Below are 23,963 nucleotides of genomic sequence, written 5' to 3'. Positions count from 1 at the left end.
TTGATTCCTCCAGTTCCATTCTTCTTTCTCAAGGTTACTTTGGCTACTCGAGGTTTTTTGTATTTCCATACAAATTGTGAAATTATTTTTTCTAGTTCTGTGAAAAATACCGTTGGTAGTTTGATAGGGATTGCATTGAATCTATAGATTGCTTTGGGTAGTATAGCCATTTTGACAATATTGATTTGTCCAATCCAAGAACACGGTATATTTCTCCATCTGTTTGTGTCCTCTTTGATTTCTTTCATCAGTGTTTTATAGTTTTCTAGAACACAGACTTTAAATGCTGCCTGAATTCCTTAGCTATTCGGGACATTCATCTGTTGCTTTGATTATTAGTCAGGACAAAAAAGTGCTCAAAGGTGATAAAATATGCTTTTTGGTGGGAAATGCATGGAAATGAAGATTTCCTGGGAGTTAGCCAAGGCATTTTTATATCCATAATGACTGTCAGCTTAAATGTAGTCCATCATGGTTATTAAAAAAGGAATAGGGTGGCACTCTAGCTTACAACTGGGTTTGGCAGAAGCACATTTGTATACTCTGTGCCTGTAATCACACAGTCCTTCAATTAGGGACAATGATTGTGCCCACAGAGCAGCACTAATGAACAATTTATATCTGGAAAATTTATATCTCTATCTATGATAGAGAGCTTCACAATTCAGCTTTACTAGATTGTAAACACACTCCTTACCCAAGCAAAACTGTGTATCTTTGAAATATCTGGAGAAAATGCTCCTCTGACTTACTAGGCTGTAGGGAATGAGTTATATGTACAATTATCTGTAGTAGAACTTGGTATCTTTCTTCCATTAACTGAACATCACAGCTGGTACTTTGTAAAAGATGTTTGCCAATTTCCTTTTTTTGAGGCTCTCTGATGATTTGGATGCTCTAGATCAGTTTGTCTTTTGAAGTTTCTGTCTTTGGCAATCTTCCTCTGTCCATTTAGTAATTTGTCTGGAGTTGAAGAAGTAGTCCATAACTGATATTCATCTGAGGATCCTTTTCACTGGGTTGGCCTCATTTGTTCTTGATCCACCTCTTTCTGAAGCTGCAATGTGAACAACCTATCCTGTTCTTGCTCATGTCTCTCAAAAAGTAGATGTTCCAAATCTATCAGTTTCTGGATAAAATTGACTTGTTTACTCTTGGTCTGTGGAAAATTTGGGGAATATTTTTTTTCTTTTTGCAGAACAGCTTGGATATCAACTGCTTCAGATAAAGATTCCTGTTTTTTGTTTTGGTGATCTCTTTATTTGTCAGTCAGTGAGACTCTTCATTTTCTATCACAACTGTGTTATTTCTAAGTATATGTGTCATATCTGATACAGTGCACCCACACTCTGTATTGCCAAAAGGCTTTACTATAGCATCTCCAGAAGAGGGAACTATGGCTTTAGGTTCTTCATGACTTATGACACATAACTCTTTTTCATGATTGCTTTGTTTTGTTTTGACTTTTCCTTCAAGGCACCATTCTCCACTACTGGCACATAACTGAGGCCTAGATGACTCTACTGAAGATTCTGCAACTTCTTCTTGAGGTGAAAGTGTTGGCATATATACCTCAATTTCTGTGTCTTGCCATGTAGGGCTCTTCACATAACTGCTGTCAGTTTCCTTGGACATGGAAATTTGCCTGTCTTCTTAAACAACTTCAGACTGTGATGTTGACCCAAGTTGAGATTTTGATGACAAATACTTCTGAATATCACTAGTGTTTGCTTCTTTGTTCTTCACTTTATTTTGTGACTTGGTTGTGGTGGGATCAGACTTCCTGTAATTCAAGGGGGAAGACAAGACTCTTCCCTCACAGAAATTTCTAGTATTAAAGCTTTGCCTTCTTGTCAGCTCTTCATCACTTTTCAACTGTTCCTCCATCTCTCTGTGCCTTTTGTTCTGCCTGTCACTTTTCCTCCTATCCCTTTAAATCTCTGAATGTATTCTTCACTGGCTTTGTTTTCTTCTTCCTGACTGGTTCATCACTCTGCCACCACCTTGCTTATTTCCTCTTCATATTCTCTTCTTAATTCCCCAGGTTTACTTAATAAGCGGACTGGCTGATAGTCATCAATGATTTCCCCTGATTGTTGCCCAAAGACTCTAAGCCTGCATTCCCCTGGATAGTGTTTTTGAATTATCTCCCACAGTTCCATATTAACAAGAGAATTTCTTAAGGGTATGATACCAAGTCCAGAAAGCAATCCAGCGTTGACAGAACAGACAGCACAAATTTGTCTTTTCAACAGTTGATGTGAAGCATGTTTTACAGAGTATGTGGTTACAAGGCAGTGTCACAAGCTCAATGAGGATTTCCACACAGATCCGGCACTGGCATTCCAACAAGGAAAAGATGGTGTCTTTGGGTACAGCCATTTTAATATGCTAATAAGGTGTATTCACCATCAATATCAGAATTCTGAGATTGGGAGCATCAAATGTTTTTAAGTAAAAAGGGTCTGTGGGCCAGGTATACAGTACAACCCCAGAAGGCAGTGAATTTGTCCGTGTTAAAGACAAGTATCCAGAAAGGAAGCAAATGAACCTTGACTGCTACCAGACACTGACAACCACTGTGGTAGGGCAGATGGTGGGCACCAGGCTCTCTAGTGGGGCAGAAGGCACTCGCAAAGTTCCATTCCTCCCTCTTACCAGGTAAGGATGCTCCCTTAGTTCTGGGCAGCTAAGCCTCTAAGGCCGTTAAGGCTGAGGCTGCTGAGTTGCGCAGACCCCAGGATACCACTCCATGAAGACCAATGCTTGCTCAGGGATGCCAGGCTCCTCAGCAGAGGGACTTCTGTTTGACCTTTGCTATGGGGTCATGGATGTGCACTTTTCAGGGCGCTGAGCCCTCCTTCCCCTCTCTGAGGTATGTGGGAAAAGGCTAATCTTGGAGGCAGCTAGGTAGCAATCCTACAAGGGCTTGTGAGGTCACAAGTTTCTCTCTCTCTCCTTTTTCTTATAAGAACACTAGTCATTGGATTTAGATTCCACCATACATCCAGGATGATTTCAAATCAAGATCCTTAGTTTCATGTCCACAGACCATACTGCCAAATAAGATCTCATCACAGGTTGGGGGTGTGAGGTTTGGACATGTCTTTTTCTGGACATAAGTCAACCCACTATAGTGATGTGTGTGTGTGTCTGTGTGTGTTGCTTAGTCATGTCTGACTCTTTGCGACCCCATGGACTGTAGTTGCCAGGCTCCTCTGTCCATGGAATTCTTCAGGTAAGAATACTGGAGTGGGTTGCCAGTTTCCTTTTCCAGGGGATCTTCCCAACCCAGGGACTGAAACCAGGTCTCCTGTATTTCATGCAAATGTTTTCCCCTTTAAGCTACTAGGGAAGCTCTATAATGATAGGAGGGTTTAAAAAGTAAAATAAAATCTTACCTTTTGTTTGTAAGTGTACAGATAAATATATAAATGCCTGCATAAGAAAGAATAAAATGGGTTATTTTTTAAAATTTGTTTTTAACTGAAGGATAGTTACAATATTGTGATGATTTCTGCCACCCATCAGCATGAATCACTTATAGGTGTATATATATACATATATATAGACCCTCCCTCTTAAACCTCCCTCCCAACTCCCTCCCCAGCCCACCCCTCTAGGTTGTCACAGAGCACAGGGTTTGGGTTCCCTGTGTCATACAGCATATTCCCACTGGCTATGTATTTTTTTTATGACAATTGTATCTGTTTCAGTGCTACTCTCTCAAATCATCCCACTCTCTCCCTCCTCCACAGTGTCCGAAAGTCTATTCCCTATGTCTGTATCTCCATATCTGCCCTGTGGATAGGTTCATCTGTACCATCTTTCTAGATTTCATGCTGCTGCTGCTGCTAAGTCGTTTCAGTCATGTCCAACTCTGTGTGACCCCATAGATGGCAGCCCACCAGGCTCCTCTGTCCTTGGATTCTCTAGGCAAGAATACTGGATTGTGTTGCCATTTCCTTCTCCACTAGATTTCATATATGTGCATTAATATATAGTATTTGTCTTTCCCCTCCTGCTTTACTTCACATTGTATAATAGGCTCCAGGCTCCGTCTCTTTTTCTGTCTTGAGAAAGTGGTTTTATAGTATGATAAGTAGTCTATTACCTGATTACTGTGCTCTAAGATGAACAGTTATATGTATATAGTAAAATGTCTCAAAAACAAATATATACTCAACTGTTAAGAACCCTTCTCCATGAATAATAGGGTTTTAAGGGTATTTAATGATTTTTTTCTAAAGGCATGTTTCATTTTTTCTACAAATAAAGTGTCTTGTATAAGTCTCCTTAAGTGAATAATGCAAAGAAGTACAGAAAAACAATAGAATGAGAAAGACTAGAGATGTCTTAAGGAAAATGAAGATACCAAGCGAATATTTTATGCAACAATGGGCACAATAATAGATGGAAATGGCAAGGACTTAACAAAAGCAGAAACGATTAAGGAGAGGTGGTAAGAATACACAGAAGAACTATACAAAAAAGATCTTAATGAATCAGATAGCCATGGTGGTGTGGTAACTGACCTAGAGCCAGACAGCCTGGAGTGTGAAGTGAAGTGTGCCTTAGGAAACATTATTATGAAAAGCTAGTGAAAGTGATGGAATTCCAGCTGAGCTATTTAAAATCCTAAAAGATGATGCTGTTAAAGTGTTGCACTCAATATGTCAGCAAATTTGGAAAACTCAGCAGTGGCCACAGGACTGGAAAAGGTCAGTTTTCATTCCAATCCCAAAGAAGAGCAATGCCAAAGACATGTTCAAACTACTGTACAATTGAGCTCATTTCACATGCTAGCAAAGTCATGCCCAAAATCTATCAAGCTAGGGTTCAGTAGTATCTGCACTGAGAACTTTCATATGTACAGGTGGATTTAGGAAAGACAGAGGAACCAGAGATCAAATTACCAACATTTGTTGGGTCACAGAAAAAGCAAGGGAATTCCAGAAAAGCACCTGTACTAAGTCCCTTCAGTTGTGTCTGACTCTTTGTGACCCTGTGAACTGTAGCCTGCCAGGCTCCTCTGTCCATAGGGATTCTCCAGGCAAGAATACTGGAGTGAGTTGCCATTTCTTCTTCCAGGGGATCTTCCCAACCCAGGGATCAAACCACATCTCTCATGTCTCCTGCATTGGCAAGCGGGTTCTTTACCACTAGCGCCACCAGGAAACACCCTACTTCTGCTTTATTGATTACACTAAAGTCTTTGACTCTATGGATCACAACAAAATATGGAAAATTCTTAAAGAAACAGGAAAACCAGACCACCTTACTTGTCTCCTGAGAAACCTGTATTCACATAAAGAATAACAGTTATAACTGAACATGGAAAAACATACTGGTTCAAAATTGGGGAAGAAGCACATCAAGGCTGTAATCATCACACTGCTTGTTTAATTTATACACAGAGTACATCATGTGAAATGCCAGGCTGGATGAATCACAAACTGGAATTAAGACTGCTGGGAGAAATATCAACAACCTCAGATATGAAGATGGTACCACTCTAATGGCAGAAAGTCAAGAGGAACTAAAGAACCTCTTGATGAAGTTGAAAGAAGAGAGTGAAAATGCTGGTTTAAACTCATCATTCAAAAACCTAAGATCATGGCATCCAGTCCCATCACTTCACGGTACATAGATGAGGAAAAAGAAGAAACAGTGGTGATTTTTTTTCCCCTTTGGCTCCATAATTATTGCAGACAGTGACTGCAGCCATGAAATTAAAAGATGCTCCTTGGAAGAAAAGCTATGAGAAACCTAGACAGTGTATTAAAAAGCAGAGACATTACTTTGCTGACAAAGGCTTGAGTAGTCAAAGCTATGGTTTTTCCAGTAGTCATGTATGGATGTCAGAGTTGGATCATAAAGAAAGCTGAAAAAAAAAAAAAAAAGAAAGAAAGCTGAGCACTGAAGAATTGATGCTTTTGAATTGTGGTGCTGGAGAGAATCTTGAGAGTCCCTTGAACAGCAAGGAGATCCAACTAGTCCATCCTAAAGGAAATCAACCCTGAATATTCATTGGAAGGACTGATGCTGAAGCTGGAGCTCCAATACTTTGGCCACCTGATGGGAAAAGCTGACTCATTGGAAAAGACCCTGATGCTGGGAAAGACTGAGGGCAGGAGGAGAAGGGGGTGACAGAGGATGAGATGGTTGGATGGCATCACTGACTCAATGGATGTGAGTTTGAGCAAACTCCAGGAGATAGTGAAGAACAGGGAATTTTGGCATGCTGGAGAAAGACATGGCAACCCACTCCAGTATTCTTGCCTGCAAAATCCCATGGACGGAGGAGCCTGGTAGGTTACAGTCCATGGGGTTGTGCAGAGTTGGACATGACTTAGCGACTTCACTTTCACTTTTCACTTTCATGCATTGGAGAAGGAAATGGCAACCCACTCCAGTATTCTTGCCTGGAGAATCCCAGGGACAGAGGAGCCTGGTGGGCTGCTGTCTATGGGGTCGCACAGAGTCAGACACGACTGAAGTGACTTAGCAGCAGCAGCAGTCCATGAGGTCGCAGAGTTGTACACGACTTGGCAATTGCACAACAATATGTATAAATACAAATCCCCAGTCCTTTCCCTAGAAAAGCAACTCAGCATCAGAATGGGGACACCTCCTAGCCAAGAGACTTTGGTAATAGGTTGGACTCAGAAGTCATTTATGAATCTACCGTATGACCATCCCAACTGAGCAGCTTCAGGGAAATCACATATGTATAGGAGAAGGGAATCTATCTCTAAACAAACCTCATATTCAGCAGTTGGGAACCAACTCCTATTCCCAGAACTTTAACGAAGGTCTTGAGTTGAAAGTAGTTTCAGAATATGCATTGCTCTGTTTCTCCCAAATAAACTCTCTTGAAATGAAGACAAGATCATGTGTTTAACCACCCAGTTAGCCAAGCAGTGAACACCACAGAGAAGGAAAAGGTGGAGGGTCTTCATCAGTGACAAACTTTATTTTCTTGGGCTGGAAAATCACTGCAGACATTGACTACAGCCATGAAAGTAAAAGACACTTGCTCCTTGCAGGAAAAGCTATGACAAACCTAGAGAGCATATGAAAAAGTAGAGATATTATTTTGCCAATAAAGGTCCATCTAGTCAAAGCTATGGTTTTCTCAGTAGACACGAATGGATGTGAAAATTGGACTGTAAAGAAGACTGAGTATGACGAATCAATGCTTTTGAACTGTGGTGTTGAAGAAGACTCTTGAGAGTCCCTTGCACAGGAAGGAGATCAAACCAGTCAATGCTAAAAGAAATCAACCTTGCATGTTCATTGAAGGACTGATGCCGAAGCTGAAGCTCCAATACTTTGGCCACCTGATGGGAAAAGACCCTGATGCTGGGAAAGACTGAATGCAGGAGGAGAAGGGGATGACAGAGAACGAGATGGTTGGATGGCATCACTCACTCAATGGACATGAGTTTGAGCAAACTCCAGGAGATGGTGAAGGACAGGGAAACCTGGCATGCTGCAGTCCATGGGGTCACAAAGCATTGGATACGACTGAACAATTAAACAACAACAATAAAATACATTTTTTTATTTTTCTGATTTAAAATGAACATATTTCTTTTCAAAACTAATGAAATGCAGAAAAGTGTGTATGTCAGAGAAAATATTTTTATATATTTTTAATGTTTTTCATCACAAGTTTATTCTTGATAATTTAGCTTATACATTTGTTCCCCAAATATATTTCTCTGTGTACAATATTATATAAATATTTTTTACATGGACATATCTGCTCTTCCAATTTTTGCTCACAGTGTGTATATATAGCATTTTTCATATACATATAGATGTATGTTTATGTATATATGCATATGGTGATATATGTGCACTCATATGTACTTGCATATAGACTTGTTTTTGTAATCTTGTTTTGTTTAATCTTTATATATTTGTGGTTCATGGTTCTCATCCAAATTTTTTTCATAACTTTGAGTGACCCACTTTTACTAATGAGGTTTATTTATATTATATAACATAAAATATCTGGTCTAAAATATATTGTAAATAATTTGCCAATAATTTGATTTTCTTTATATGTGACATTTTCATTTGGAAGAGTTTCAGCCTTTTTTTCTAACTTCTCTTGAATAGCTCTAATAAAGTTTGTAACAGAGTTCAAAGCTTTTCTTGTGTCACATATCTAGTTTTGGTTGTCCTGGTGCCAATGATATGCTGATAGGGTACTCAAACAACCCTCTCTCCCATGTCTTGGTCTTGAAGATGATGGAGATGAAATCCACTCCCTGGATACAGGGCCCCAGACACTGAAGTGTCCTGAGGGATTTATGTGGGGCCTAGGTTGAAGCAGAGGAAATTAACTTCCACGGAGGGAAAGAAATGATCATTTATAGATTATTTTAGGCCAGAAGCACTTTACATGGTTTCTCCTAAAAGCAAACACGTATTCAAATGTTATGTGATCTAATGTTCTTTTCCATTTTACTCTGAGGCCTTCAAAGTTTGAATCTAGAATTCCCAGTGGACCTGTATTTGCTGCAACTCTATGTATTACTTATTTTTTTCAGTCACAGCTGTGCTACATTTAAATTTAGAAAATCCATGAAAATTACAGCAATTTCTTTGGTGGCACAGGAGAAAATAATTTAAAAATTGAAAAGATGGAAGACTACATTTCAAACGATATTATAGATTTTGTGCTTACATGCAAGAACAAATAGGATTTCTGTTAATCAGCAGAGAAAAGGACAAAAGATGACTACAACTAATTCAACTCAGCTAAAAAGCAAGTGCTTTTCAATCAAGATCTGGAAGGATACCAAACCCTTAACTGAGGAAATGAAAATCTGAAGATGTCATAATAAACAAAACAATGAATTTGCATATAATTATTTATATAAATGAAAATTTTATTTTAATTTATTTTTTGCACCTTCAGTTCAGTTCAGTTCAGTCGCTCAGTTGTGTCCGACTCTTTGCGACCCCATGAACCGCAGCATGCCAGGCCTCCCTGTCCATCACCAACTCCCAGAGTCCACCCAAACCCATGTCCATTGAGTCGGTGATGCCATCCAACCATCTCATCCTCTGTCGTCCCCTTCTCCTCCTGCCCTCAATCTTTCCCAGCATCAGGGTCTTTTCAAATGAGTCAGCTCTTCGCATCAAGTGGCCAAAGTATTGGAGTTTCAGCTTCAGTATCAGTCCTTCCAATGAACACCCAGGACTGATCTCCTTTGGGATGGACTGGGTGGATCTCCTTGCAGTCCAAGGGACTCTCAAGAGTCTTCTCCAACACCACAGTTCAAAAGCATCAATTCTTTGGTGCTCAGCTTTCTTTATAGTCCAACTCTCACATCCATATATGACCACTGGAAAAACCATAGCCTTTGACTAGATGGACCTTTGTTGGCAAAGTAATGTCTCTGCTTTTTAATATGCTGTCTAGGTTGGTCATAACTTTCCTTCCAAGGAGTAAGCGTCTTTTAATTTCATGGCTGCAATCACCATCTGCAGTGATTTTGGAGCCCAGAAAAATAAAGTCAGCCACTGTTTCCCCATCTATTTGCCATGAAGTGATGGGACCAGATGCCATGATCTTAGTTTTCTGAATGTTGAGCTTTAAGCCAACTTTTCCACTCTCCTCTTTCACTTTCATCAAGAGGCTCTTTAGTTCTTCTTCACTTTCTGCCATAAGGGTGGTATCATCTGCATATCTGAGTTTACTGATATTTTTCCTGTTAATCTTGATTCCAGCCTGTGCTTCCTCCAGTCCAGTGTTTCTCATGATGTACTCTGCATATAAGTTAAATAAGCAGTGTGACGATATACAACCTTGTCATACTCCTTTTCCTATTTGGAACCAGTCTGCTGTTCCATGGCCAGTTATAACTGTTGCTTCCTGACCTGCATACAGGTTTCTCAAGAGGCAGGTCAGGTGGTCTTGTATTCCCATCTCTTTCAGAATTTTCCACAGTTTATTGTGATCCACATAGTCAAAGGCTTTGGCATAGTCAATAAAGCAGAAGTAGATATTTTTCTGGAACTCTCTTGCTTTCTCGATGATCCAGCGGATGTTGGCAATTTGATCTCTGGTTCCTCTGCCTTTTCTAAAACCAGCTTGAACATCTGGAAGTTCACGGTTCACATATTGCTGAAGCCTGGATTGGAGAATTTTAAGCATCACTTTACTAGCATGTGAGATGAGTGCAATTGTGCAGTAGTTTGAGCATTCTTTGGCATTGCCTTTCTTTGGGATTGGAATGAAAAGTAACTTAGAAGATTATGATAATATGAACTGAGTGACTTATCACACCCCCACCCCTCCCCACTCCACCTTCTGAAAACACACATACACAAAACACACCTTACCAGAAGAGAAACACTTCAGGAATACATGCATCAATCCTTTTACATTGATGTCTAGGGTATCTGTGAGTCATGGTGAAATGATCATGTAGATGTAAAGTACAGAATCATGTGAGTTTCTAAGAATATATTTTTAATGTTTCAAATTTTATAACTAGGCTAATTTGTCAAGAGGAACACTTGAAAATAACTAGTAACTAATTGACAGAAAAGTTCATATATTTACATGTTATAAAATATTCATATGATAATGTTTCATAAAAAGTCAAAATTTTCATCTTTTGACTTGACATTGTATCTGTGTATTCATATGCATTTCTGCCTTACATTTTCCCTCACCTCAGATGTTCACACCATCTTGTTCGGGTTTTCATCACCTCTCTCAGCCCTGGACTTCCTCTTTCAGGGCATAGAGATCCGTATTTTCCAATAGAAAATATTGGAAAATTCCAGAAGATATTACAAATTCCAGAAAGTTCTGGCTCATGAATTGAAGCCCAGGCTTCTCCCTCCTTCTCTCTTTAGAAATCCATCTGACTTGAAGCTTTCAGAGCTACAGTTCTGGCTCTAAGGGAGGGCGGGATGGTTCAGACAGTAAATCTAGTGGTGGGGAGGTCCAGATGAACCTTTTCTTGCTTGCTTGACAGTCCTATGCTCACCTCCTACTGTGAGATCCTGTTCTTTTTTTTTTTCCATTTATTTTTACTAGTTGGAGGCTAATTACTTTACAACATTGCAGTGGTTTTTGTCATACATTGAAATGAATTAGCCATGGATTTACATGTATTCCCTATCCCGGTCCCCCCTCCCACCTCCCTCTCCACCCCATCCCTCTGGGTCTTCCCAGTGCACCAGGCCCGAGCACTTGTCTCATGCACCCAACCTGGGCTGGTGATCTGTTTCACCCTAGATATACATGTTTCGATGCTGTTCTCTTGAAACATCCCACCCTCGCCTTCTCCCACAGAGTCCACAAGTCTGTTCTATACATCTGAGTCTCTTTTTCTTTTTTTGCATATAGGGTTATCGTTACCATCTTTCTAAATTCCATATATATGTGTTAGTATACTGTAATGGTCTTTATCTTTCTGGCTTACTTCGCTCTGTATAATGGGCTCCAGTTTCATCCATCTCATTAGAACTGATTCAAATGAATTCTTTTTAATGGCTGAGTAATATTCCGTGGTGTATATGTACCACAGCTTCCTCATCCATTCGTCTGCTGATGGGCATCTAGGTTGCTTCCATGTCCTGGCTATTATAAACAGTGCTGTGATGAACATTGGGGTGCACGTGTCTCTTTCAAATCTGGTTTCCTTGGTGTGTATGCCCAGAAGTGGGATTGCTATGTCATATGGCAGTTCTATTTCCAGCTTTTTAAGGAATCTCCACACTGTTTTCTATAGTGGCTGTACTAATTTGCATTCCCACCAACAGTGTAAGAGGGTTCCCTTTTCTCCACACCCTCTCCAGCATGTATTGCTTGTAGACTTTTGGATAGCAGCCATCCTGACTGGCGTGTAATGGTACCTCATTGTGGTTTTGATTTGCATTTCTCTGATAATGAGTGATGTTGAGCATCTTTTCATGTGTTTTTGTGCCATCTGTATGTCTTCTTTGGAGAAATGTCTGTTTAGTTCTTTGGCCCAGTTTTTGATTGGGTCATTTATTTTTCTGGAATTGAGCTTCAGGAGTTGCTTGTATATTTTTGAGATTAATCCTTTGTCTGTTGCTTCATTTGCTATTATTTTCTCCCAATCTGAGGGCTGTCTTTTCACCTTGCTTACAGTTTCTTTTGTTGTGCAAAAGCTTTTAAGTTTCATTAGGTCCCATTTGTTTATTTTTGCTTTTGTTTCTAAAATTCTGGGATGTGTGTCATAGAGGATCCTGCTGTGATTTATGTTGGAGAGTGTTTTGCCTATGTTCTCCTCTAGGAGTTTTATAGTTTCTGGTCTTACATTTAGATCTTTAATCCATTTTGAGTTTATTTTTGTGTATGGTGTTAGAAAGTGTTCTAGTTTCATTCTTTTACAGGTGGTTGACCAGTTTTCCCAGCACCACTTGTTAAAGAAGTTGTCTTTTTTCCATTGTATATCCTTGCCTCCTTTGTCGAAGATAAGGTGACCATAGGTTCGTGGATTTATCTCTGGGCTTTCTATTCTGTTCCATTGATCTATATTTCTGTCTTTGTGCCAGTACCATACTGTCTTGATGACTGTGGCTTTGTAGTATAGTCTGTTCTTAGCAGGCCTGGGACTGGTATGTTTCCGTGGCCCAGGGGTTGGGGATGACTGCACTAGGGGATATCTGCCTACACTGATTATATATTTTTAAAGGAAAGGATATGCTTTAGCTTCCCCCCTCCCCACTGTCATTACAGTGACCCATCAAACTCTGTTTGGTATTTTCTTTATACTTTCAAGGTTTTTTTTTTGTTTGTTTGTTTGTTGTTGTTGTTTTCATATGATCCTCTGGAATGTGTTATATTTAATTTTAGCCATTTGATTATTTTTAGAATGGTCGGGTACTTTGCATAAACTTCAGAAAACCCCCTATATTGCACGAAATATTTAGTAAAGCTATGCTTCAAGAAGTTATCTTCCATTCCGTGGAGTTCAGTTTCAGCCTGTTTCTCCAAGTAGCATCTGAATGACCCTAGACAAGTGCAGCACCTCAGTAAGCCTCAGCAACCTGGGAAAGCCGATGGTCCTGGTATCAGAGTCCCCTTGTGAGGAATACATGAAAGAACAGATGCAATGTAGCAAGGACAGAGAGTTTCCTACTGCTGGCCTTCCCAGTTCTCTGGGTCTGCAGAATGAAGGAACACAATGTAATGTAGCTAATGCAGAATCTGGCATAGAGAGTTCTCTGTGTTTGTAGCTGTAAGTATCAAGATCCCCTAAGCCTCCTGATTCTAGTTGACCTCCTCTGAAGGGGAGGTACTGTTGGAAAGAGTTCCCTGGATGTTAGGCTGGTAGCAAACTCAGAGGGCAGTAATTACAGGAAGTTTAGTCTCCTCTGACTCCCAGGGCTCTCCTCCTTTATGCCCTTGGGGAAGGGACTTCCTGTAAGGACTCCATCTTTCGTGACCCTGAGAGTTTGGGACCTGCTGTCTCCTTGCTTGCCAGCATTCCTTGATATTCTCCAAACCTCCAGCTCCAGACCCACACAGTCCCTTCTAGAGCAGCCTGTGAGGACAGTGGTGACAGATCGCTGCTTTCAGGCCATCCCATGGGTGAGTTGGTCTGTGTGAGACCTTCTCTTCAGATTGTCACAGAGCAGGAAGAGTTCTGGGTTCCCTACCCCACTCCAACCCACAGGACCCCAACCAGCTGACCCTCCTATAGAGAAAGCGGGGAGAGGGCCAAGGCTGATTAATTTCTACTCTGAGGAAATGGGCCACATGGGCTCGGGCACCCATCTTCATCCCACATGGAAAATATCCCATTGTATGGATTTTTTCCCCTATTTAAGGAAAAAACCTGAGTCATGTAGCTTAGGGCTTGGAGAGGGGGGATGGTAACCTAGGTGAGGGGTGGGGTTCACAGAAACTGCCATTCTTTGGATTAATAATAGAGGTGGAAGAGTAAGAAAATCCACCATTACTACTTCTATTAGAAAAATAGAATCTTCTATTATCTAGCCAGGGTAAATTGTATTAGTCCATAGACACTTCTTGAAGCTTGCTTTATTTTCCAGTATATGATTGATTCTGCAACATTCCATCTGAGTTCCTATGTATGTGGGTGGTTCTATATCAATTAAATTAATTTGGTAGTATATTTGTCATATTTAAAAATCTTCACCATCTAGCTTAGTTTTTTTTTTTTTAATTTGCCACTTCATTTGTCACTAGGTGAGCTGTGTTACAGTTTCCCACTGTGACTTTTGTTTTGTCCATTCTCTATTTCTGTCAGTACTAGTTTTCAATATTTTGGTTTTGAATTAAGGCATGCATTTAGAATTTTGTGTTAATATCTTCTTACAGCATTGTCTCTGTTAGCATAAGAAAATCTCTTTCTCTTGTAATGTCTCTTTTTTTCTTAAAGTCTACATTTTCTTTTGGTATAATATGGTTACACCATCTTTCTGTAGGTTCATGTGGAAAAGGTATACATTTTGCCATTTTTAATTTTCAAATTTTCTAGATGATTAAATTTTGCATGTGTCTCTTTTCAAGAGTATTTGATGGAAGGTTTCTTCTCCCATCTGATAATAGCCTTTTGTCTGTTTGTTGCTTTGGGTTTTTTTTTTTTTTAAGTAATATTTAGTCTGAATCTTTTAATGTAAAAAAGATGTAATTTGGTTTACATATGTCATATTAATGTATATGTACATATGTATTTTCCTCTTCTAAATTCCTTTGAAATGATTAATATTTTATAACTATGAAATTATTACCACATGTGGCTAGATTGTTAAACATTCTTTTGCCATTCTTGTAGTAGTTATCCATCAGATTACAATGGATATTTTTGCTATTTCATAGTCTAATATTAGCTAATTAGTTCTTTAAAACTGCTGGGAGAATTATGGGACCTTGAGACACTTTGTTTTTTTTTTTTTTTTTCATTTATTTTTATTAGTTGGAGGCTAATTACATCATTACAGTAGTTTTTGTCATACATTGAAATGAATTAGCCATGGATTTACATGTATTCCCCATCCCAGTCCCCCCTCCCACCTCCCTCTCCACCCAATCCTTCTGGGTCTTCCCAGTGCACCAGGCCCGAGCACTTGCTTGAGACACTTTGATTCTGAATACTGCCTCCAAACATATTGTCACACATTTTCATCCTCCCTATATTTAAATTCCCATAAGAAATTAGTATCACTGTGTTATATAGTCAGTACTCATTTAAAGTTGCTCACACATTCACAGATGGCATTAGGCTTTCTTTCCTGTATCTATGTGACTCCACCTGGGAAGTTATTTCTCCTGCCTGAAAAATAACATATACATTTTCTTTTAGTTTGAATCTTTTGACCACAAATTTTCTGAGTTATTGTTGCATGATGATGAAATGAACACAGTTTCTTTTAAAAATATTTTTCCTTAAAAAATACTTTTAATCTGATTAATATTGTTATCTTCTGTTGATATCTTGCTACTTTTGGAAACTTTTCAACCAAGTTCTCATCAGCTACCATTTCTCCACTGTCTTCCTCTCCTCCTCTCTGGCACTCACATTAACTGTGTATTAGGTATACTCCTTTCATCACCTGTAATTCTCTACACTTCTCTTTTGATATTCTCCATATTGTATCTCTCCAGACTCCATTCTGGATCTTTTCATCAGACTTATCATTCATTTCTCTAATTTTTCCTTCAGGGATGCAGATCACCTTTGACCTTTGAACTATCACACTATGGTAGATTTAAGAGTATGTTTTAATGTCCCCCTAGAGCAGAGCAGAGAACTGAGACTTGGGGATGAAATGCCACTTGTCCCAGGTCACTTAGCCTGAACCAAGTAGATCAAAGTCTAACATCACAGACTACTCTAGATCCAGACCTCAGTGCCTGTTTTCCTCTTGGCTGTGACTGCTCCCTACCTCTCATTTCCTGAAAAGTGGAGCCAGAGTGAAGTCTGTTACCTTATTTTTTTTAGCATGAGATGCATTTCTGTTTATCACAAAGTCAGTGATAATTTTTCTTTAGCCATGATATTTACTGAGGACTTCTTCTGGTACTGGGACCACTGATATGTTGTTGTCAATTTTAGAGCACACCAATAAAGTGAACACTTTACAAAGAAGAGCACCAAGCTGGGGTGTTTACCGAAGGCGATACACCTATTGGTCTGAACAGGTCATTTCCCAGCAGCAGCAATATAGAGATTCAGAAGAAAGTGATGCTTGTACGGACAACCAAGCAAGATAGTAAGTGACCAGTCACCATGGCTGACATGTACCAACCAGTGAACAACAAAGTCTTGTAGTTAAATCAGTCATTTTTCTATCCAACTTGGAAGATTGAGGAATACTTGATGAGGTTAATGCTTGAGCAATAATCATTGTAGCTCTGGTATGATGTGGGAAAATGTAGAGAAGACTTTCCAAGCCTATATGGACCACTTTCTTCTCTCCACTTCCCCACAGTGCTTGCTGTGAACTTCCATCCCATCATTGGAGAAGTAGTTTTCAGAAACAAGACCAAATGCATATTTACATGGAGACAAAACAAAAGCCTCCAGAAAAAAGAATGGAGAGAAACAGACAGGATGAGACCTTGGGGAGCTGGTTCAAGATCATAGTGAGTGTTCTGGCTAAATGGACCTAATATGTAGAAGACGATAGAGAGAGTCAGGTTGGATTTGTGTAGAGATGCTGGGAATTTTTCTGGGGCAGTGGTGTTGGCAATCTGTCTTGTTCTTACTAGGAGCTGTCTTCCTAGATCATCTAAGGGTGAGTTCAGAGAAGCAATAGAAAGGAAACAGATTGCCTGCAAGGAGGAGCATGGGAAAGGTTGACTAAAAGCAAAAGAGGAAACCTACTGCCAAGGAGATGGAACACTTCACACCAGATCATGTGTTTGGCTCAAGCTGGGTGTGGGAAGAGGTTGAGTCTCTCGGGTCCGTGTCAGAGTGACAGGCCAAGTCTACCTCATATGGATGTCTTGGAAATTAATAAAAGGAACTACATGTGAAACATATTAAGTCAACTTATTCAGGAAGAGTGTTTGAAAGAAAAGAAAGTTATATAGAAAATCCATGTCTGGTAAAAAAAAAAAAAAAGTTAAGATAACAGATATTGTCCTAACTTTAAAAATGATAATCAAGACACAATTGAGTCTTATGTTAACCATAGATTTCTTTGTATCCATTCTCTTTCTCATTTGTTCTCTGGTTCCTAGATTCCCTTTGGTATAAAATATGGTGAGAAGTGGCTGCTGAATTTGATTCAGAAGAAGTGCAGTGTCCCCTTCACTGCATTCGAAGTAATACAGGACATGGAGATGATGAGACGAAATGGGGTTAGTGGCAGGCCCAGAAAGGAAATGGCACTGGTCTTATATTCTGTTTCCCCTGTCACTCTCCCTACAGTTTCACTATGAGAAAATGCAGGCCCAGTTCTTTGTAGAGAATGCCAACATTGCCTGTGAATTGAAGAATATCAATGGCAAGATTTTCAATAAGTTTAATGAAAAGGTGTGTGTCAAAGGCGTTATCAGGCCTGACTAGGGACAAGAGGGCAGGGGAGGGGCATGGTCTTGCTTGATCCCATGCACAGATTTCCTGGAGCTTACCCAGCCCCTCTTGTGTTCTCTACAGATATTTATCTTGGTTGAACCCTGTGAGTCACCCCAGTCTGTGCAGAAGGTGCTGACGTCTGAAAAGGTGGAGCAGATAAAGGTAATGCAGACTAAGCATAAACTGTGCACTCACAGCCAGACCCACTGCTCCCCTCGGCTCACCCCCAGACTCAGAGCCACTGAACCCCATCCCTAACTCTGCAGCTGACCATGAACAAACCATAGGATGCCTGCCAGCAATCTCTTGACATCAGAGACTCCGCTTTGGCCCTGGTATGGCTACAGTAGTAATTGTAGGGCAGGTGAGGGTAGAGGGTCTGTCTGGGTAGAGCACTCAAAGATGATATCATGGGGAGGGGTTGGTGCTGGAGGTGTGCCATCTGGGACCCTCTCAGCCTTTGTATCCCTTGTCCTGGCTTCCTGGAGACTTGATGACCTGTGATATTGGAATGACACAGAACTGTAGAAATGGCATGGTTATTTCCCTGCACATCCTTCCAGGGATCAGGCCCATGGTGAGGACCTAGGCCCAATGTTGGGACTGATGGTGAGGGAGGGAGATATTAGGTAGAAGAGGCAGATATGTCTCAGGTATTCCCTTTGGGGTTCTCACTCCCTTTCCTCATCATAGTTTTCATCCTTGGACCTGAGCAACAAGAAACCCTACCTGCTGGATGGCCTGTCCACCATTATGGGGAATGCTTCCAATGTCCAGAGCTTGAACACCTCCAACACTGAGGTGAGGTGGGGCATCCAGATCCTCCCTTGAAAGGAAGATAGGAGGGTTCATGGGGTGGTAACAGATGAGGGGAAGTGGATTTGTAGGGAAAGGAAGGATATGGATGAAGAGATATCTGGTAGATGTGGGTTTTACCGATAATTCCAGGTGAAGGCTGAAGGGCAGATGGACAAGGGTCAGCAGCTGGAACCAGAAGGGATATGTGCAGACAGAAATGCTGTGTGCACCAACTTCCCTGATAAGTCAACCAACATAAGGTCACTCTCTGCCTTGTCTCTGCATCCCTATTTCTCTCTCATCTCTCCCCTCCTCCCTCCACTCCCTCTCCCTACCTCCTGAGCCCCACCTTGCTCACTTCCCTAACATAACACCTGGTCATCCCTGAGGTTTGTTCTGACTTGACAGAGTGTCGGACAACCTGTGATATAGCAAAGCACTGGGCTCTCCCCCCATTCCCTGTTCTCTCCATAGCCTTCAGTGGGCCCACGAGGAAGGAAGGAAGGGAGGGAAGGCAGGCCTGGCAGACTGAATTTGAAGTGTTGGTCCTTGTGGCACTGGAGAAGGGAGTCAGGACAGTCTGGCTGGGAGCTACCCAGGAGAAAGGAGATGGAGGAGGGACTGGTAGAAAGGAGTGGAGGGAACAATCTCCCTCTAGGTCAGTCCATGGAGTGGTGACCAGGGCCCTGGAATGCTAAGATACTGGGTTCTGTGGTGGGCACACAGGGCTGTGATTGCTGTGAGTGACTGCTCCAATAAGGAGGGTCATCTCCACAGTTTCACTGACTTTTCTCTTTTGTCTTGATTTTGGCAACACCATCCTGGAATTGTTCCCTAGGTTACTAAGCTTGGTAAGTGCATTCCTTGATCACAGACTCCACTAAATAGCATTGACAGTGCCCTCAAACTACTCTGAAACATGTTAGGAACTGTCCACATTCTATTTTTGAACCTGACCCTTAAATGTCCTGTGGGAGGGAGGTGTACCATTCTCTGTGAGAATCTGAAAAAGCTCTGGATCTTCTTCAGCCTTGTACGCCACAGGCTTTGGGGAAACCATGAAGATAATTGAAAATGTAGTCCTGCCACTGGTGTTTCCAGGGCCCTTTCTCATCTGACCTCAGACCCCCACCCCATCCTGGGCCCATCCTTTTCCCTGATCATCCAACACCACGTCCTGGACTGCACCGCTGACTTCCTCTTCCCTTATTCAGGATGGCCAGGAGACACTCTCAGGTTCTAAGTGTGCTATTGAAGTTCCTAAGTTCTTATCAATGTGCAAGGTGAGCACATTGGATCCAGCAGGGTCCTAGGTGGTACATGAGGGTGTGTCAGCCCTTGTCCTGAAGACTGTTTTGATTCCAGGGAAGTTTCTTTGGATTTGATCAGGTGAACAGTCAAATTCTGCAATTCCTGCAGGAGTAAGTACCCCTGGGAATCTGAACAAGGGGAGGTCTAGGAAAGGGTGACCCAAACTCCAGACCAGAGAGATAGATTGTACTCACTGCTTCCCTCAGGTATTACTTGATTCATGACTATGGAGATCGCCAGGGACTCCTGGATTTTTATCACGAGGAGGCCTGCTTCTTCCTGACGATTCCATTCCACCCCAAGGACTCAGGATTGTGAGTATCACAGCCTAGACTCCTCCCCCAGGCTGTGTGGTTCCCCAGCAGATGCAGGCCAGCTCCTGCTGACACCTATGATGGCTGGACTACCACCCAAGCTTCCTCTGTGTCTCCTAGAAGCAGCATGCGCCTGTACTTCAAGGACAACAGGAGTACAGAGAAGCTCAAGGACCCCAGTGAGTGTGTGGTGGGAAAGCTAGGTGGGAAGTGCTGTGAGGGGGGCAATCATAGCATCCATGGTGTGGCTGCCCTGACCTTCCCTTTCTTCCCCTCCCCCACAGACCTGCGTGTCCAGATGCTGAAACACACAAAACATGACATTGTGCATGCCCTCTGTGCATTGCCCAAAACTCAGCATGACTTCAGCTCCTTCATGGTGGACATGTGTTTCCAGACGGTGAGTACCTGCTCCTCCCTTGGTAGTGGGAGGTAGGAAGCCACTGGTGGGGAAGAGGATGAGGGGTGACTGAGTACCTGGTCTCTTGCCTATTAGGAAACCATGCTCTGTTTCTCTGTCAGTGGGGTGTTCAAGGAAGGTGAGTATGTGCAGCCCGCTCCCTCTAGATGCCACACTGCTCTCTCACCTGGTCAGGCTCCCTCCCATCAGAACTCTTCCTTTCAGATTCTCCCCTTCCCCTCCACACCCTCCCCCCACCCCTGCCAGCCCTCAATCTTCCCACAGACAACCCAGGTCTTAACTGCGTCCATGTCTGCCCTGCCCACCCTTGGCATTAGGGACACAGGCTGTGGAGTTTGGTGGCTGCCATACCAGATCCTTACACAGAACCTGGGCTATTATTTAACCTCACAGTTTCCTCATAATATCCATCTTTTTGGCAATGGAGAAAAATGCATCCCATGAGCTTGTGAAGTGGTTGTCATGGGGACATGTTACTGGGAGCAGACATCTCCTACAGTTGCCCTCCCCATTCCTGACACCCAGGCTCCCCAAGTGAACAGCTGTCCCCTCAGCATGAGTGTCAAGTCAGACCCTGACTTGGGAATGATGTGGGAGCCTGTAAACACGTGGAGCTCTAAGGGGTACTCTTGCTTATTGTTTGTTGTTTGTTGTTGAAGTGGAAGGAAGTTCTCAGGGCTGTGTGCATGCCTTCACCAGGACTTTCATCACTACTCCCGTCAGCTCTTCCAGGTGAGAGCCATGTTGTGGGTGGGATGGCCCATCCAGCCTGGGCTCAGGGCCCTGGGCATGTGGTGGTGCAGACCTTAGGCTGACTCAGTATTGTGGAAAGCCAGCAGGGAGTTCCAAGGACCAGCCTAGCCTAGTGGTTAGGAAGAGCATGGGCTCTGGAATCAGCACGTGGGTTCTCTCCTTGACCCAATGCTCACTCTCTGTGTGACCTTGGTCAAGTCACATGATCTGTCTGTGACTCAGTGTCTTCTTCTGAAAATGGGAATCAGACTGTACACCCCTGTACTGCTGTGTACTGGGTTACTGTTCAGGGTAAATGTGAAGTTGTCTCTGGGTTGGGGATCAGCCTGTCCATTGAGTGAAGCTAGTAGAAAATCTCTTTGAAGGTGAGCTCTGTGTGAGGGGCAGAGGAACCAGTCAAGGAGCCTGGGTACAGACACAGGAGGGTATGGAAGGGATCCGGTTGCTGAGTGTTAGTGTTAGCAGTCAGGATTGGGGTGCAGGTGGTCCATCCATAAATTGTCCACATGTGCATTTTTCCTCCAGTCTTTGTATAGTGAATGACGAGCTGTTTGTGAGGGAAGCCAGTCCCAGTGAAGCTCAGCGTCTGCATTCTCCATCCCAGTGCCTGCACTGTCGACCACTTTCATGTTCCACCTCTCCGCTGAGTAGCATGAAATGGTGTGGGCTTTCTCCTCCCAGTGTGGAATCACCTCTAATAGTCTCAGAAGTGACTGCTGGGTTTGCATGGAGTTGGGAGGGAACTGGGAGGAGTGGACGAATAATTAATGGGAACTTGAAGGTAAATTGTTTTCCTTGTTTATTTCAGTTATTTTAACCCGGAACATTTCATTCTTAGTACATAGTAAGCTTCTAGTTGTTTTGAGCAGGCTTGAATCATTTTTGTGAGTTTGGTGAATCCTGCACTTGTCTGTACAGACAGTTGGGTTTTCAGGCACTTTTATCTTGATAACACTGTGCCTGAGGTTCATTCCACTCTTCATGTCACAGTAGATGTCCAGTGGGGAGCAGGGAAAATCATTGTTCCACTATATGCCACCCAAAGATACCTCTTTAATGTTTTCATCTTCATTATGTCTTCCTTGAAGTTTCCTTATGTAGGTATATACATATTTGTGTGTGTGTGTGTGTGTGTATATTTGTGTATTTATTTGTGTATTTATCTACAGAAAATGAGATCTCATTGCGAGAGAGAAAAGGAAACCAGAGACAGAAATGAAGAGAAAGAGAGGCATGTGGTTGAATGGGGAAATGAAGTCCAAGGATTGATTACTTAATCTTCATGCCTTGAAACTTGAGCAAGATTAAAAGTTAATGTGAAGGAGACATCCCATCTCATTTTTTTACCCTTAAATTTGCCCATTTTGTTTCTTAACCTCTTATTTCTACTGTGGAGTAAAGAGCTATTTCAAATGGAATAGTGTAAATTTTAAGCCCAATATATATTAGTGAATGAAAGAATGGACCATTGTATTTCAATGAAATGGTAGTACTTTTAGTTTTTTGTCCCACATGGAGGCAGCAGATATTGGAAATTCTGGTGTGACATGGCTGGATGTTGCATGATCTGATCCCCTCTCTGCAGTGTTGAATGAGAGACAGGTCCAGAATGTTCCTATCAATGTATTAACATAAGGAGCAGTCCTGGAGCAGCAGTTAGGCAACACCACAGCTTTCTTCCCTGTTGCCATCTCTTGCTGAAATCACCAGGTAAGTCAAAGGCAAGCCTGTCTTCCCAGCGTAGGGACTGGATCAGAATTTGCTCACAGGTATAATGTTGGGTGCCTCTTACGATCTTCTGAGTCTCCCAAGAGACTAGAGTTCCTTCTCTCTTTAGAACTTTGAACTCCAGCCATATCAGAGAGACATTGCTTCCTTTCTAATGATATCTACTTTCTCATTAGGAGAACCATGAGGAATGACCAGTGCCTGCCTTAGCCCCAGGCTTTCTCACTCACTCCTCAGGACAGCTCTGTGTTAGAGATGAGTCCCATTTCACAGATGACAGAGGTCCTCCTCTTATAGCTTCTATCACCTGTCCAGATAAGCAGGAACTTGGGGTGAGGTTCTGTCCCTTGCCTTCTCTGGAGGACAGTAGAACAGCCTCCCTTTTAGACTGTGGGCTGGAGCAATGGTTACTTTGCTCTCCCATGATATAACAGGCTCAAGGGGTACTCCTCAAAAGCCCCTATTGATGAATATGATACTACACATACATGTGCACATGCATTCATTACCTAAGAAAAGAATTCATTATGTTCAGTTTCATGAGGAGATGAATTAGAATTAAACTGAATTGCCAGCATATCTACTTGTGTGTGTGCATGTGTGTGTATCATCGGGCTGTGTATAGGAAATGTATAAGGTCATTGCTTACAAAAACACGGTATGTTGGGTAAATATGTGGAGATGACATACCTCTGAGAGAAAGACATTTCCTTCTTTACCTTAGAGTCCCCCTTCCCTAGTGTGCAGGACAACTTTTGAGGACTGGGGATAATAGAGTATCATTTGCATGTGGAAGCCCTTTAAGAATCAAGTCTGGAAGGTTCCACAGGGGGACCTTTTCTGATACCCAGAAGCAAAGAGCTGGGAGATAGCAATGGAAGGGCAGCTATGGTGGCCTTCAGTGGAGCAGGAGCTGATCAGGGCAGAGTGCTTCAGCTAGGCACCTCCCTGGTAGCCCGCATTGTGGTAGCCCCCACTGTCTGCAGCTGAGAACCAGGAATGCTATTGGGTAAGAATCTTCCTTGGGTCATTAGAGTATGGGCACACGGCCGGCACCCAGGGAGAGCCCAATGCTTGTCTGCA

General features: G+C 42.1%; 1 protein-coding gene and 1 pseudogene across 2 annotated transcripts; one reads left to right on the top strand and one right to left on the bottom strand.

The window, feature by feature from the left end:
• Window positions 1-1,269: 1,269 nt before the first annotated feature.
• LOC110127627 (E3 ubiquitin-protein ligase RNF168 pseudogene) lies at window positions 1,270-2,382 on the bottom strand (annotated as a pseudogene).
• Window positions 2,383-13,367: 10,985 nt separating this feature from the next.
• On the top strand, window positions 13,368-22,478 carry LOC110127626 (nuclear RNA export factor 3-like). Of its 2 annotated transcripts, XM_020877947.2 has the most exons (18): window positions 13,368-13,597; window positions 16,089-16,245; window positions 16,465-16,618; window positions 17,219-17,302; window positions 17,409-17,513; window positions 17,637-17,717; window positions 18,249-18,356; window positions 18,504-18,613; window positions 19,192-19,204; window positions 19,568-19,636; window positions 19,719-19,774; window positions 19,871-19,978; window positions 20,099-20,157; window positions 20,263-20,378; window positions 20,475-20,517; window positions 21,059-21,131; window positions 21,678-21,812; window positions 22,322-22,478. In XM_020877947.2, coding segments are annotated over exons 1-18 (1,476 nt in total). In that variant the 5' UTR covers window positions 13,368-13,593; the 3' UTR covers window positions 22,323-22,478. The 2 variants fall into 2 exon arrangements, with proteins under 2 accessions (XP_020733606.2, XP_070320730.1); XM_070464629.1 differs by having other exon boundaries at window positions 21,678-22,478.
• The last annotated feature ends 1,485 nt before the right edge of the window (window positions 22,479-23,963 follow it).

Source organism: Odocoileus virginianus, unplaced genomic scaffold, assembly GCF_023699985.2.
Source record: "Odocoileus virginianus isolate 20LAN1187 ecotype Illinois unplaced genomic scaffold, Ovbor_1.2 Unplaced_Contig_37, whole genome shotgun sequence".
Classification (NCBI taxonomy): domain Eukaryota; kingdom Metazoa; phylum Chordata; class Mammalia; order Artiodactyla; family Cervidae; genus Odocoileus; species Odocoileus virginianus.
Note: the sequence above shows the minus strand (reverse complement) of the source record. Positions and strands in the feature narration are given on the sequence as shown.

Excerpts from the sequence above, each read along its gene's own strand:
- LOC110127626 (XM_070464629.1), top strand. Across the intron at positions 20,158-20,262 it reads AGAGAAGCTCAAGGACCCCA|ACCTGCGTGTCCAGATGCTG; the intron begins GTGAGTGTGTGG and ends CCTCCCCCACAG. Across the intron at positions 20,379-20,474 it reads TGGACATGTGTTTCCAGACG|GAAACCATGCTCTGTTTCTC; the intron begins GTGAGTACCTGC and ends CTTGCCTATTAG.